At 35.0% G+C, this 15,121-nt stretch overlaps 2 protein-coding genes across 4 annotated transcripts; one reads left to right on the forward strand and one right to left on the reverse strand.

The window, feature by feature from the left end:
• The first annotated feature begins 2,097 nt into the window (after positions 1-2,097).
• LOC104117156 (zinc finger CCCH domain-containing protein 32) lies at positions 2,098-6,614 on the forward strand. Of its 2 annotated transcripts, XM_009628162.4 has the most exons (7): positions 2,136-2,377; positions 2,512-2,654; positions 3,436-3,498; positions 3,652-3,771; positions 3,851-4,138; positions 4,222-4,539; positions 6,058-6,614. In XM_009628162.4, the coding sequence occupies exons 1-7, from the start codon at positions 2,284-2,286 to the stop codon at positions 6,334-6,336; spliced, it is 1,305 nt and encodes a 434-aa protein (XP_009626457.1). In that variant the 5' UTR covers positions 2,136-2,283; the 3' UTR covers positions 6,337-6,614. The 2 variants fall into 2 exon arrangements, with proteins under 2 accessions (XP_018633466.1, XP_009626457.1); XM_018777950.3 differs by lacking the exon at positions 3,851-4,138 and having other exon boundaries at positions 2,098-2,377.
• A 1,204-nt stretch (positions 6,615-7,818) lies between these two features.
• Positions 7,819-11,915, reverse strand: LOC104117158 (BTB/POZ domain-containing protein At1g03010-like). Of its 2 annotated transcripts, none has more exons than XM_009628163.4 (4): positions 11,602-11,915; positions 10,406-10,472; positions 8,792-9,988; positions 7,819-8,531 (listed from the first exon to the last, which is right to left on the reverse strand). In XM_009628163.4, exons 1-4 carry the CDS (start codon positions 11,691-11,693, stop codon positions 7,998-8,000), a joined length of 1,890 nt encoding a protein of 629 aa, XP_009626458.1. In that variant the 5' UTR covers positions 11,694-11,915; the 3' UTR covers positions 7,819-7,997. The 2 variants fall into 2 exon arrangements, with proteins under 2 accessions (XP_009626458.1, XP_009626459.1); XM_009628164.4 differs by lacking the exon at positions 11,602-11,915 and adding an exon at positions 10,596-10,966.
• Positions 11,916-15,121: the final 3,206 nt, after the last annotated feature.

The raw sequence follows: 15,121 nt of genomic DNA on the forward strand, positions 1-15,121 counted from the left end.
GTGTTGGACTCCTTTTATTTGCCTCTAATGTTAATTACACCTTCAAAACAACTCATAATGTAATATTTTGTTGTTCAGTCCATTATTCACTTCACAACATGCCAACATCATTTTATTTTTGAGAAGACTTGGAGTTAGATCAAGGAAATTTCTTTTGGAATTAACTCTTTTGTATAGTCAAATATTTCTATAACGACATCATTTGTTCCGATATTATGCGATTTATATAGTGAATAACTATTATACACATATAACATGATTTTGTCATTTAACTATTTTTTGGCTGTTATAGACAAAAAATATCCAAAATTAATTATTTTTCTTTTTAAATATTAAATATAAAAGATAAAAATTTATTCAACTTTAAAATCTCAAAAGATATCCATATTTCACAAATTAAATACTGAAGAAAGCTAATACTTTATTAGTAAATACTAAACATACAAATATTTAAACTCTAAGGCATATATTCTTTTACCAGTGATGCACACTTGTATTGGCGAAGATTTATATCTAAATTTTCAGTAAAAAGGCATCCAATAGCTTTATCTTGAAGGCAATCTAAGATCTTAATATAGTTGGATCTTCTATTTTAATATTTTTTGGTATTTGTCCAATGAAAAGAATATCATATATAAATTTTCAAATCTTATGTATTTTGCAAGATGAAGATTTTGTTCAATGGAAAAACTTATGTGCGGATTTCTAGAATTATTTTTAGTAATGTAAAAAATTCTATATATATGACTGGCAATTTTAATAAGAGCGATCTGCAATAAATATGACTATTGCTGTTGTACGTAAAAAAATATTATAGAGAGATAAAATATAATTTAAAAAGTTTGATTTCAAGAAAAACTTAACATTTATTATAAATGAATATTATATATAGATATTGTTAGAAGAGGTTTAACAGAATTTCTTTTATACACACTAGATGAAAACACAACTCTATACAGCTAAAATAGATCAATTAACCTGACAACTTGCTTTAGGACATACCATTCTTTAATTTTCGTTGCTTAGGTAAGATAAACTATTTAACACGTGTAGCAATTTAAAAAATAATAAAGAAAGAAAGAGGCACGAATGTGAAGGACATGACAGTAATTTCGAATTCCAAGGTTAACAAGTGTCGGCTGCTATCAATTTATTTCCAAGAAATTCGTTAGAGACAACAATTGCTAAAGGATAAAGGGAAATACTTAATATGAAGTATTTCTATTTTAATTTCTCATTGTAAGTAATCACTTGTTAAGAAAATGTTATTCTTTGATTACTAAGATATACTAAATTTAGAGTATCTTCGAATTTGTTTCTTCTGTTTGCTGTTTTATTTTCTTGCACGAGAAATGTCATATTTTGTTGAGATAAGCATTCCTCATTAAAATAAGGAACAATAACGTTTAAATATCCTATTCCAAACAAAAAGGAAGAAAAGTAGTAAATGATTACAGAATATAATAAGTCTAAATCAAACAAAACCGTCAAATCAAAGATTTTATTTTTTAATAAGAGTTTAACTTTTATAAATTACACGGTGATGTCAGGTAAAAGATAATTATATATACTTATATATAATACTCCATCCGTTCACTTTTACTTGTCCACTATGGACTTTGCACATCTCTTAAGAAATAATAAATGAAGTGTATAATTTACCATACTACCCATATTAATTGATGTATATTTTTAATGGATTTGAGAAAATAATTTGAAAATTAGTAATTAGTACTATGAGTATAACAAGAAAAAAAAATTATCTTTTCTTGATATGCTAAAAGTGATAAATAAAAATAAAAATTTATTTTTAAAATATTAGATAAGTAAAAATGAAAGGAGAAACTAAATAGTACACATAATATTAACTGCTTTATAGGAAAGGTGTTTATATAAGTCATAAATCCCTTTAATATTCTTGATTTGTGCAACAAACCGGACACGCACACTGTACGGAGATTGAAGTGTAGAGTGAGAAAACGCAACCTTAGTGACAGCAAAAGTTTGTTTCTCAAAAACTCGTATCACATACAGATGGCAGTTTCTCCTTGGTGTCGTACTCCATAATAAGTAATAACCCCACTCTTTCTTACCCCCATCTTATTGCATTATACTCTGTAGTAAACATTGATGTCTGTACATATAATAGTGCTTGTGATCAACCCTTTCCTTTCACTTCCCCAGAAGTGTATGTCTTTTCTACTCTCCCCGATCTCCTAATCCCTTGTTTCTTCCTTTTTTTTCGGTTTTGATACTGTGAAAATTGAAGAAGAGACACAAATAATGGAGCTGTACGGACGGTCCACGGGAAGTAACGGGTCACAATCCGATCATCAGTCAGAATGGGTTCCGGTGGAGCAGGAATCGGGTCTTGATGGTGGTTTTTGTTTTTTTTAAATTTTAAGAATTTACGCTTGTTATACTTTTTGATTTTTTTCACATGTCTACATTGTGTGTATGTGTTTTTCTAGGGTTTTTGACAATGCTAATATGGTTTTTGGAATAATGTAGAATCAATGCAGAGGTTGGGGTTATGGGGCAGAGAAATTTACCCGGAAAGGCCTGGTGTACCCGACTGCTCGTACTATATGAGAACCGGGTCATGTGGATACGGCGCTAATTGCCGCTATAACCATCCTCGTGATCGCGCCTATGTAAGTTCCCTATAGAGCTTCAGTTGGGTCTCATGTTTAGCTAATTTTTACTTTCACTGGCCTGGTTATTTTAGAAAGCCCACTGTCAGGGGTCTTCTAGTTTGCAGTTTGAGGAGATTTAATATCTGTATAAAACCCAGCATTAATTTATATAACGCTTGATTATTACTAATTTGTTTTTCCTCATAAATAATATGTAATGCGGGGATTTACATTTTATTTTATGCGGAATAGCATGTGGAATGAGAATGAGAGTATTAGTAATACATAGATTAGAAACACTAAAATGATATAACTGACCCATAATGCAAGGACACCTTATTTTGTTTAAAAAGTTAAACATATATTTTAACTTATACTATGTATACTAATATGTAATATATCAAAGTAAACATTCAAATAAGAACTAATTCATCCTCGCATTATTAGTCTCTGTATTGCTTGTCTCTAAACCAAACGACCGCTAAATCCTTTACCATTTTACCACATCCTTCGGCGGTTCTTGTTAAGCTTTGTTCTCCTTTCTTGTATATCTATTGGAGCATATGTTCTCAAAATATTAGTCACATAGATTCTTTGAATTTTTCATTTGGAAGTCGTAGTCGAGAATGAGTTCTTTCTCAAACCTGAGGCAGATCCAGGATTTTAAGTTAGTGTGCGTGGGGTACATAGCACCTGCTATTCATTTGCTATCTCGATTTTCTGAATATGCTATATTTTTCTTGGAAGCCCAAGTGTGAATACCGAATTTCCTTATTTGGCTGAGTGATTTTGTTTTCAGGGTGCTAAAATGCAGTTGGAACGAGTTGAGTTCCCAGAAAGATTGGGAGAGCCAATGTGCCAGGTACTCTGCTTTCAGTGTTGGAGAGAGCGTTGAAGTTTGATCTTTTTGTTTCTTCTAAAGCTCAAAGTGTTAAGATATTCTGTTTTCCCGAATGTGGTATAGCATTTTTAATAATTTTGATTTCATTGCTGACTGCACAATGTTCATGCGCAGTACTATTTAAGAACAGGGGCCTGTAAATTTGGTGCATCCTGCAAGTTCCACCACCCTAGGAACTTGGGTGGATCCTTGAGCAATGTGCCACTAAATACTTATGGATATCCATTACGCCCGGTAATTGTTTCATGATTTTAAATGCCTACACTTATGTTAACTTTGTGCATTAGCATCTAATTTTCAACAACTACAACAGGGGGAAATTGAATGCTCCTATTATTTGAAAACGGGGCATTGCAAATTTGGTATAGCATGTAAATACCATCACCCTCAAACTGCTGGTATATCAGCGCCAGCACCTGCACGTCCATTTTATCCGACAGTGCAGTCTCTTCCTGCTCCTCCTGAGGAATATAATAGTGCGTCAACTGGTCTTAGAGTAGCAAGGCCTCCACTTTTACCCGGGTCATATGTACCTAGTGCTTATGGTCCAGTGCTGCTTCACCCAGGAGTGGTTACCATTCAGAACTGGAACCCTTACTCAGTAATTCAAAGATCTTCTCTCTATCAACCTTCTACAATGATGTAATTTCTTTTCTAATGCGGTGATTAATTTACTCGTTGCAGGGACCAGTAAGTCCTGCACTATCTCCCGGTGCTCAACCCTCTGCTGCAGTGACATCTATCTATGGGATATCACAGCTAGCATCTTCTACACATGCCTTTGCAGGACCTTACTCTCCATTACACTCGGCTGCTAGCCCTTCCAGCAAGACACAGAAGGAAAAGAGTTTTCCAGACAGACCTGGTCAACCCACGTGTCAATACTACATGAAAACTGGGGATTGTAAATTTGGATCGTCGTGTAGGTATCACCATCCACCTGACTGGATTGCATCAAAGACAAATTTTGCTATCAGCCCCTTAGGCCTTCCTTTACGTCCGGTATGATAATGTTTCTTCTTTCTGCCCTTTGTTTGATTTGACATGACAATTTAGAATCTAATCTGGGTGAGATTCTTGCCTATTGCATGGTAATGTGTCATTGATAGTGAATGTGTGCTGGACTTTGAGGTTCCTTATTTGTGAATCTGAGCAAAACTTGATGAAACAAGAAAGAAGGGAGAAATGTAGAGGAAGAGATTTTTTCATATGATTGTAGTCTTGCTTAAATTTGGTTCGCACGTGTTATAAAGTTGTGATTAATGAAGTTACATTAGCTGTCTCCTGCCTTCATTTTGATTATTGCAGGTTCACGATTATGTCTTCATTGTTAAAATTCAAAAGCATGAATCAAGGTGGTGTTTAAATTTTTCTGTATTTATTGAATTGCCTTAACATCCTCATCCTATATACTTCTTGAGGTACCAATGTCTTTGAAGAGGAGGTTCTCCTAGTCTAGTTCCTCTTAACTGTTTAAAAGTCCCATGCAGTTCTCCGGAGACTTGTGTAACTTCAGTGAAGGGGTTGTATAACTGCATTACGAAATGTCAAGAGGTAAACTAGGGTTTGCCATGAGATTATCAAGTTTGTTCATGACCTGAGCTTATTTCATTGTAGGATCTCATCATTTATTTATTATGTAGTCATACAAAAATGTCTCTATTTAACGTGAAAATCAATGGATGTGTAATATGCTGTTCATCAATGAGGATATTTGCATGTCATGCTTTATTGCTTAGTCTTGTTAGCAATTGGCAGCAGACGTTCTATGAGTCCAGTTCTGTCCTAGCCTTCTAGGATTTTTGAAAAAAGCAGAAATACTCGAGCTAATGACTGTAACCGTGGTATAGTTACATCCATGGGGTGAATCCTAAGTTTGTCAATGCTGTTTTCTATTATTTAGTTTTTTACCAAACTCTTAGATAGAGAATTTTTGCCACTGTCTGGTCATAAAGGAAATGATGAATTTAGTAGTTTTGGCTGGCTTTCCTAATAATTTTGTTGCCGGTGTCGAAGCGTGTATATGTGCCCAAATGTATGTGTGCTACTTCTTTCTCTGATGGTTACTGCTCTCAATCTGATGCTTCTATTAAGAGCTATGGGCATGAATACTTTATTTCTTTGAACTATAATTTTCTTTTGCGCATGGTAGGTAATAATTGCTAATCTAAGGGAGGTAATGATCTCTTTTTTCCTTTCTTCCGAGCATGCTTTTCCTATTCATTTCCAAAGAATTACTTGGAAGTATACAAGGAGGGAGTTAGCATCTTGTTTTATATAATTAGACGCGTAGGAACTGCTCAGACTGAACTGCCTCTGGAGTTGAGTTTTCACGTTTTCAAAAAGTTGTGCCTATTTTAGGAGAGAGGGAGACGGCCAAGTGCTTGTCCATGTAAACAGAGATGGTTTATATTCTGTCGTGTTTGTCTGGAAAATGATCTTGGTTGACTGTCTTTGAAAGTATTGTTTCTTGTAAGTCTTCATATTTGAGTGCTCCACTGATGTATATTTCTAAAGCAGGGGGTGCAGCCTTGTTCCTTTTATCTACTGAAAGGATTCTGCAAGTTTGGTCGCGCTTGTAAATTTGATCATCCTATGGGAACAGTACAATATAGTTCATCAGCTTCTTCTCTTCCTGATCTACCAATTGCTCCCTACATGCTGCGATCTTCCTTTGCTTTTGCTCCCACTTTGCTGCCGGAGTTACAGGCTGGATTTGTTTCAGGGTCAAAGGTGGACGCCGCCTCTTTATCTAGACCATCTTCTTCATTGAAAGTACAATTGGTAGAGTTAACCTAATACTTTCTTAGACTGGCCATCTGCTCTCCAAAATGTAGTTATGTCGGGGAACTGATATTGAATTTAAAGTAAACTCGAAGCACTATGTATTATTCTTCCCTTGCTATTTTGTCTGTATACTGTCAGTAGAGAGCTTAATGTTGCTCAAAGTCAGGAATTGAAGTGTGTTTCTTTATCTCCGTTTCCCAATGTTTGGCATGATGTTCCCATTCGTTGAGATTGAAGGGGAAATCTATCTTATGAAGTAATAAGCCATATCTGCAGTTCCTTTCTTTGAATTTTATGACTGCAAGTTTTCTATGTTTGCTAGGATTGCCCTCCCAATTCGGAGATTTTTTTCCTTTCCTTTACTTTTTTTGAAGTTTCTACGTTGTTGACTGACAATAGTCGTGACTGGTAGGGCAATAAGCTCTGGTCTCCCGCCAACCCTAGTCTAATCAAAAGAAATAAATACCCCTATTGAAGATAGTTTACCAAACTACTTTTTTGGAAGCGCAGTTGCAGTACATTTTGGAACCTTGCAAGTTATGGTCAACAGAGAAAGCGAGCTTCACGCTGATTCCATTAACATGGCTTAAGAACATGTGGTTGTAGGGCTAGCTAGTATCTTTCCTGAGGCCCAGTTGACATTTATGTTAGCATCATCTGCATTTTTCTCTAGAAAGCCATCTAGGATTACCCAAGATCTAATATAACGACTTAGAAATGGCCATCCTGAATGTTGCAGACAAGGGCTAGTCAAGCTAATTGCTGCATAGGACATAATTGAGCAAACAAAATGGAAACACGAGTGCTTGTTTTAACCCAAGTTAACAGAAGAAACTTGTGAAAGCAATGTTAGACTATTGTCTGTTGAACCATGCCAACGCGGAAGTGTCCAACGCTAGAGGAGATGGTGAGCTGATATTACTCAGTTTTTCTGATCGACGAGTAATTGATGGAATGAGTAATGGGGTTGGGATTTAGTTTCGTCGTAGGAGCCAAATGCAAGCAGCTGTATCGTGAATAACCTAGAGATGAATTCACAAAAGTTAGTAGCCATGAAACTCCAGAGCACACTAACAATAATTAGTGTCTTATGACAAGTTACATGCAATATCAAATGAGTATAATAAGAAATATTGGGAAAGACCAATAATATCCCAAACCACAATGGAGATAAGTATTACAAAGGCAAATCTGAAGCTTGAAACAAAAGGGGAGGAAGAACTCCAACTGAAGTTATCCTGAGTTGTGATTCTATTTTGACATTGTTCAACAAGAAGCTTAAGATTAAGCATAATTTGGATCTTTGTTTCTTGTGGATGGATCATGTAAAACCAGATTTTATGTCTACTGAAAGCACAATTCCCTGTTTTTGATGGATATCCGGTAAGGTACTTCCGTTTTATTTCCTTAAGAAGTTTGAAAACACAATAAGTGCTTTGATAGTGGTATTTCTTTTAAGAGTGTAGGCACAATATGCAATAAGTGCAAACTACATGAAGCTAAAAAAACTCACACTTGTTTATATACCTTTAAAGTAAAAGTTTGAGTGAGTATCTTCTTTCAAGTTTACAATCAAAACGCAAAGCAAGAACTTCACTCAACACATCAACATCCACCAAAATCAGCAATGTGAAACACTATATACTTTTTCTTATTCACATTAGAGTAGAGCATCAAGAAACCGAATGGCGCCTTCTCTTCTGAAAAAGTAACCGGCTTTCTGAGTTAGCTTTCCCTCCTATTGGTTTTAAATCTCTTATTCGGAACAGTGCATTGAGCTTGCTTAATTTCTTTGTGAATGACTTGAATAACTTATTGGCAGGATGTGACTTTACTAGCTCCTGTTTCATGGAAACATGATCTTTCTCTAAATCTGTAAGCCTCATTCTCATTCTTGCAACCTCGAGCTTCAGTTCTCTATTTTCTCTCCTGACTGATGCGTAGTTATCTCTCGGAGAGATGCATCCGCTTCCTGCTCCGCTGCCTGAACGCTGAGGGAACTGATTATTCATTCCAAAGAATTGATTATGTCCCCCGTTCATTGCATTTCTCAGCCTGATTTGTTCGAAGTATAGCACTTGGACCGCCATTTGCACAGGCAACCGTTCATTTTGTGCTGCATGACTGCAAGCTTCTTGTGATAGTTTCTGGCAATCAATAGTTTTACACAGTCGATAGCGTTCAGAGTCCTTAATGTTGGGATGTACCTGCCATGAGAAAATGCCAAGCATTGTATTAAAGCACATTCCGCTAGCCAAATATACGAAAAATATACACTAATCCTGCATAAAATATGTCTATTATATGTAAATTATACATTAATATACAAAAATATACATTTTGTTGGCTATTACTTTTGAGAGAGGCTATAATGTGTAGTTTTCCCATTGTTAAACTACTCATATGAGAAATACTGATTGTTTTGAACAGGTGAGAGGGATAATGTGGATGAGGTTAAGCAGCTTACCTTGAGAAAAATATCTACAGCTCGATATAATCCATCATAAACTAGACGGGCGTGGTCTGGAAGTAACTCAGCCAGTGCTATATACTTCAATGGTGTGAGGTTAGAATCGAGTGCAACTTCTGCTAGATAATTGTCCAATAACTTTGACACCTTAACAATTGAGCTATGTTTGGGAGATCCAGGACTATCAAAATCGTAAACCATTTCGCTTTCATCTCTTAATGTGTTGTCCTCTTCATCATCCTCATCCAAATTCAAGAAAAATGAAAAGATCCTCAAGACAGAATCTATGTCGTAGAGAGGGCTGTGGTTGTTCCCATGTGTATTTGCAGGTATGAGAATATCTTCTAGAATTGCCTGATCTAGCTGCAGACCGATGCGCCTCTCTAGATCAGATCTGCAACAAGTGGATGCTGATGCAGCTATGGCAGATTTTAACAAACTTGAAAGAAAAGCCATTGGGACTGTACTTTTCCTGGATTGTGTTGGTAGTAAGCTAGCTATTGTTTCGACGATAACCCTTTGCCTTTTCTGCAAATCCAAATCCAAGAAACTTCCTTTAACCAACTGAGGATCCTTGATGAAAAGTCCCTGAAGTGAATTTTGGGCATAATTTATCAAAATTCTGCTGATAATGTCTTGTTTAAGACCCTTGGACTTCACTACAGATACAACTCTCTGGAAAAAATCTAGATTTAGCACGGTCAATGATTTTCCCCACCAGTCTATTGGTGTCTCAGAATCAAGGCTTTGAACAGGTTTTGGTGGGAAGTTATGCTCCAGCTTTGACAAACCAGATGTTAGTTGCTCTTTACAAGCATTGTTTGCAATTGCATTGATTAATCGACTAACGAGATTGACTTCTTCAGATACCGGTAGTAGTGTTTCACAGCGATGAAGAACAGATATCGAGTTGGATATGCTTGGGAATACTGTATCTTTAAGGAATACTTCAGTACGAATTTCCAGGTTTTTCTCAGAGATGTCTTCGTTCATTTCCATGAACTTGGATGCACATCTTAGCATTGCCACGTTTGATATGGTAATCTCAACGTTCACGCCATAACAGAACTTAGCAGCAAGTTCAAATGCATCAGATCCGCCAGGAAGACCGGTAAGATTGAGTCTTGAAATCTTTGTATCCTTTGCCTCTAGCAGCAGCTTTCTAATTCTTCCGCTTCGGGAAACTAGAGGAAACTGCAAATAGTGTGATATTAGCAATCACATTAGAAATGTTTCCAAGGTATTCTTTCTTCTTTTTTCTTAATTTTAACAGGAAGCACAACTTAGTCTAAGATCTACTACATTGAAACACCTTCAGCTGTTGTTTCTGACCTTCAGACTGATGCTTAAGTTCTGTTTTTACATCTGCCTTTTAACCTTTCTTTTCCCTCCCTATTTTGACACCATGAAATAAATTCTGTGCGGACACGACTGTCTTAATATCAGTTGCCTACTTATAACAGCTAACTTATAAATCATTTTCAAGCTACTTTAGACAGCCATTTCTTTGCAAAATTTATGCTTTTGATACACTTGAGCAATCCAATTTCGAAAAGATTGGTATATCAATATACACTAGAAGAAGAATGATCTAATACTTCATATTTGTACCTTGTGAAGAGCAAAACTGGCAGCTCCTACTTCTATTGTAAGATCACTAGAAACATCAGATATTGGCCTGCAATAGAATATATGGTCAATGATTAAAAGTCAGAAACAGGAAATGTGTCGAGAAAAAACATATAATAAACTTCTCTGTTTATATTTTTAGCCTAAGGTTTCAATACATGGTGCAACTTACATCTCAACACTGTAAAGCTGGATATATGGAACCTTAAAGCTATCTAAATTCAAGCAGATGAAACCTTAACGGTTCGGGGAGCATATGTTATCGTGCTCTAGCGCTTGGACATACGGCCACAATTTACGACCAAAAGTATCATAAGACACTATGAGGGGAAAAGCTCAAAACAAAGATTACTCAAATGTGTTTAGATCCAACATAGCAAGTGGTAGTCATATTCTGGTTTCTTTGAAATTTGTTCCTGGTTGTGATTTATCTTGTGGTCTATAGTAATCTAACAGATAATTGCAGGACTCATCTGTATTTGGTAGAGGGCCCTCATAAGATACATATGTTGAAAACTAGGGAAATAATTATAGCTGTCTACAGCATTAACACCACATGTTGAAACTAGAAAAATGAACGCATTGGAGTCAAGGGCCATTATCATCTGGTGTTAGATGTTAAAAAGTCAGATATTTGATTTGTCATTTTCAATGATTGAAGCCTTAGAAACTGCTCATGTATAGTCATTCCAGATCTGCTGTTTCCCTTTCTATTTACTTTAGGATCTGATAGAAACTTTAGATTTTAAGGTAAGTTCCATCACAATCAATTTCTAAAGCTATAAATATTGCCATTTTCTCTTAGTCAGCATCTGAATATGGTCTGTCATAAATGTTGGAGGCTAAAATATGTCCAATCACCTAAAGAAAGATGTATCCTTTGTCTAGGACTGAGCCTTTTATTAGAACTGAGCATAACTGACAATCACAAGTACCCAACTCACAAGAATTCATACTATCATCTAACTGTACCAATAAAGTCCTAAATATGGACTTCTCCATATCTTAGGTGTAAAGTCCTTTAATAGGTATGAAAAATTAATTGAAGAAATTGATATGGCAGTGAAAAAATGTTTATAATAAGCATTAATTGATACATCATCAAGATGGTAAGTATTAGCTCTAATTATGGGTCCTTAAAAGGAACAGCTATTAAAGTTGAGAGAGTATATATATACCATTCAGTAATATGTCTGGCACTGGAACTTGGACGAAAAGACCTCTTCCCAGATATGCTTGGCTTCAGTTCAGAAACAGTGACAACTCCCATCTTCTCAACTTACCAAAACCATTAACAAATCACTATGCTTTTAATAGCTATTCTTTTTAAGGACTCATAAATTAACCTTAACTTTATTTGCTGGCATGTTCTCTAGCTCTGTGTGTGTGTGTGAAGGGAGAGTAGCTAGAAAGGCAGAAAGCTGTGAGTAAGAAAAGATCCACAAGAAACCATGCAGGAGGGTTAGAGTTAAAAACATGAAATTGAAGTTATATACAATCATTTTATAGTACTATTACTTTTAACTTATTATTACTATACGCGGATGGCACATATAATCAACAAGTTCAACGAAATTCAATAATTTCCACGTGTGAAAAATCACTTTAATATTTTAAAAATTATAGTATTAAATTTTGATCTTATATTTCAAAAGTGTAATGGTTTTCATTAGTGAGAAACTAAAGATTAAATGCATCAAATTTAAATTCTCCATTTGCTTCTAAGTGTGAGAAATACTTTATTTCTCAAGTTATGATATTAGGCTTGTTATAAAAAATTACCTGTTGTTGTAGGTTTTCTTTTTATTTTTTTTTTTCATAAGGAGGGGGACAAGGAAAAGAGGAAAGGAATGTTGTGCTCTATTGATGAAGTTTGAACTGTCCACCTTAACCGTGGAAGACTCGTCAAGTGAGTTATCCCTCAAATCTTGTTACCATAGTCTTGTAGATTAATTTAATTTGATTGTGTAAAAATTTATAGAATTTTTGTACAGAGAATAAAATTCTCAAAAAGAATAAAAGGGTTGAAATACTGACAATTTAGGGAATGATTTTAATTTTCTTGTCTGGTAAAAAGTCAAGGATATGTTGCTACACTTGTGCTACTTTTCGGTGAAAGGTGGGAAGAGTGACTTTTTTTAATTTTCACTATGTTTTGTTTTCTTAGAGATGGCTGGATTCCCGAATGTTTGCAATGCTTTTAGGGTTTGTAATCATGCCTAGTGAAAGCTACATCTCTTAAAAGATTAATCTTTTTAAAAGACCAACTTAATTAATCATGTCTAAAGCTCATTAAAGTAGGAAAAAAGGCAAGATTAGTTGGCTACATTGTGCTTTTTATGGGCAGAACTACAGTCTATAGGGTAATTATAATATGCTACATTTTACAAAAGAAACACCTAGTGATAACTGATAAGAAAGGGAAATCATAGAGGAAGAGACATGTAGACACCCACAAGGCTACTATGGAAAAAAATCGTAAACAACTTAATTTATAGCTGGTAATTAAAAAATAGTTACAATTTCAAACGTAATCGAAATTTAGCTATTTTTTCATGAAAAAATAAAATTTGAACAAAAACACGTTTAAAAGTTCGAAAAAATTCCAGTATAATATGTTGGAGTTCGAAATTTTTACATATGAGATTCCAACATAATATGCTTAAGTTTCATAATGTGCTGGAGTTCCAAATTAATATGCTGGAAGTTTATACGCAGTAGCTCCATAATCCAGTATATTAATATATTATGTTAGAATTTTTCGTGTTTCAGCTAGTATTTTTATTCAAATTCTATCTTTGCACAAAATAATGACTATTTTTTAATAACTTTATAAATGTTGACTATTATTCTATTACCAATCCAAAAACTTGCTAGTATGTTATTTTCACTAGCGAATAAATATGCGGACTTTCTGGCAAATGAAGGTCACATACATAACGAAGAAACAATAATCTAGGAAGGCGTGTGCAATGAAATGAAATTTCTTCTCTTGGCCGATTCAAGTCGCGAAGTTTGTGAAAGATTTTTTTAAGTAATTCATTATCTTTTACAGTGTACCAAAAAACAAAAGAGACATAAATTCCCTATTTTTCATTAATTTTTCGAGTTGATTTTCACTATGTCATACTAATTCTCGTTATGGATTTTGACATCGGTAACTTTATTTGAAACAAAGTTAAAAACATTTAGAACTACCTAAAATTATTAAATGAATTGTAAACAATCGTAATAAAAAATCATGTGACTTCGTACATAGTAATGTTGTTATTGTTCTGGTGATGGATACTTTTAGCATTTTAAAACTATTGTTCATTATTTACCAAGAAGTTTGAAAAAACAACTTCTTTTTTCCTTTCTGATTACCGGGTCATTGGAGAGTCCACAACAAAAATATGGTTCTTTTGGACTCAAAGAACTAAAATATATGGGGAAAAAACTGGTCATCATAATATGTATAGCGCGGTATTTCACCGCGCTATACCTTAATGGTCGTTTGTCCGTTAAGGTATAATGCGGTTATTCACCGCGCTATACTTAATTATTGGGCCCACCAATAATTCTTCTGGTATTAACTGACATACCAGTATTTCAACAGGGTATAACGCGGTGAATTACCGCGCTATACGTAAAATTTGGGCCCACTAATAATTCTTCTGTACTTAGTTGACAGACCAATAATTTTACTGGGTATAGCGCGCATATTTAAGACGCTATACATCAATTTTTTCCTTATTTAAAGAGTTTCAGGAGGATTTTGTAAAAATCAATTCAGAATCCTTCAAGTCTTCCGAAATATTTGTTCGTTAAGTTATTTTGCATTTTGTCATAATGTCTGAAGAGCGAAAAATTAGGGTTTCATTATATTGGGGGGGGTGAGGGGGAGGGGGAGGGGAGGGGGTTGAGGTTGTGGTGGAGAATAACTCAGTACACTATAGTTGTTCTCCACAGTGTCATGTTAAGTTGCCATTTACAATGGAGTACGATACATTGGTATCATTGTTATGTAAAAACATGAGTGTGAGCAAACGTTCGGTGAATATTAAAGTAACCGGAAGATATCTATATTCTGTTACTCCGCAAGGGGTTGCTTGTTATGCTGAGTTTAACATCGAAGACGATAAAACTATGAGAGATTTTTTGAGGACTTCGGATGAATATCGGGAATATCTTGTGATAAAAATATTAAAAATGTACGTCAAAACTGAAAACGTTCACAATAATGAGGTTCCGCAAAGTAGGGATATCCCTCAATCATCGGGTGACTATTTTGGAGCAGTTTTAGCCGAACGGGTTGCAGGTGAAAGAGTTTGGCATAATCTAATCTCCACGGGCGAATGAGGAGCGAGGAAATAATTTCTCCCCTAGTTTACATAATCCACAAGCCGAGTGGTAAACTTCAATTTTTCTTTGTGTTACGATATTTTTTTTTATGTAATGAATTTGTATTAACACTCATATATTCCACAGGGGGTACCGGCCAGATATGAATTTTACAAGTTATGAACCAACGCCCAGTTGGAATATGCCTAGTTTTGGTGTATTGGATCATGGTGGTCCATCCGGGAGTCATCATCAACACGATAATGTCCATCATGGGATATCAACACATTATGATTTGTAAGTGAAGTGATAAAGCTATATGTAAAGTTTGGATCAATTTGAGAAACTCATTATTTTATTGGTTTTGCAGTGAAA

This window comes from Nicotiana tomentosiformis, chromosome 1 (genome assembly GCF_000390325.3).
Source record: "Nicotiana tomentosiformis chromosome 1, ASM39032v3, whole genome shotgun sequence".
NCBI classification, from domain to species: Eukaryota; Viridiplantae; Streptophyta; class Magnoliopsida; order Solanales; family Solanaceae; genus Nicotiana; species Nicotiana tomentosiformis.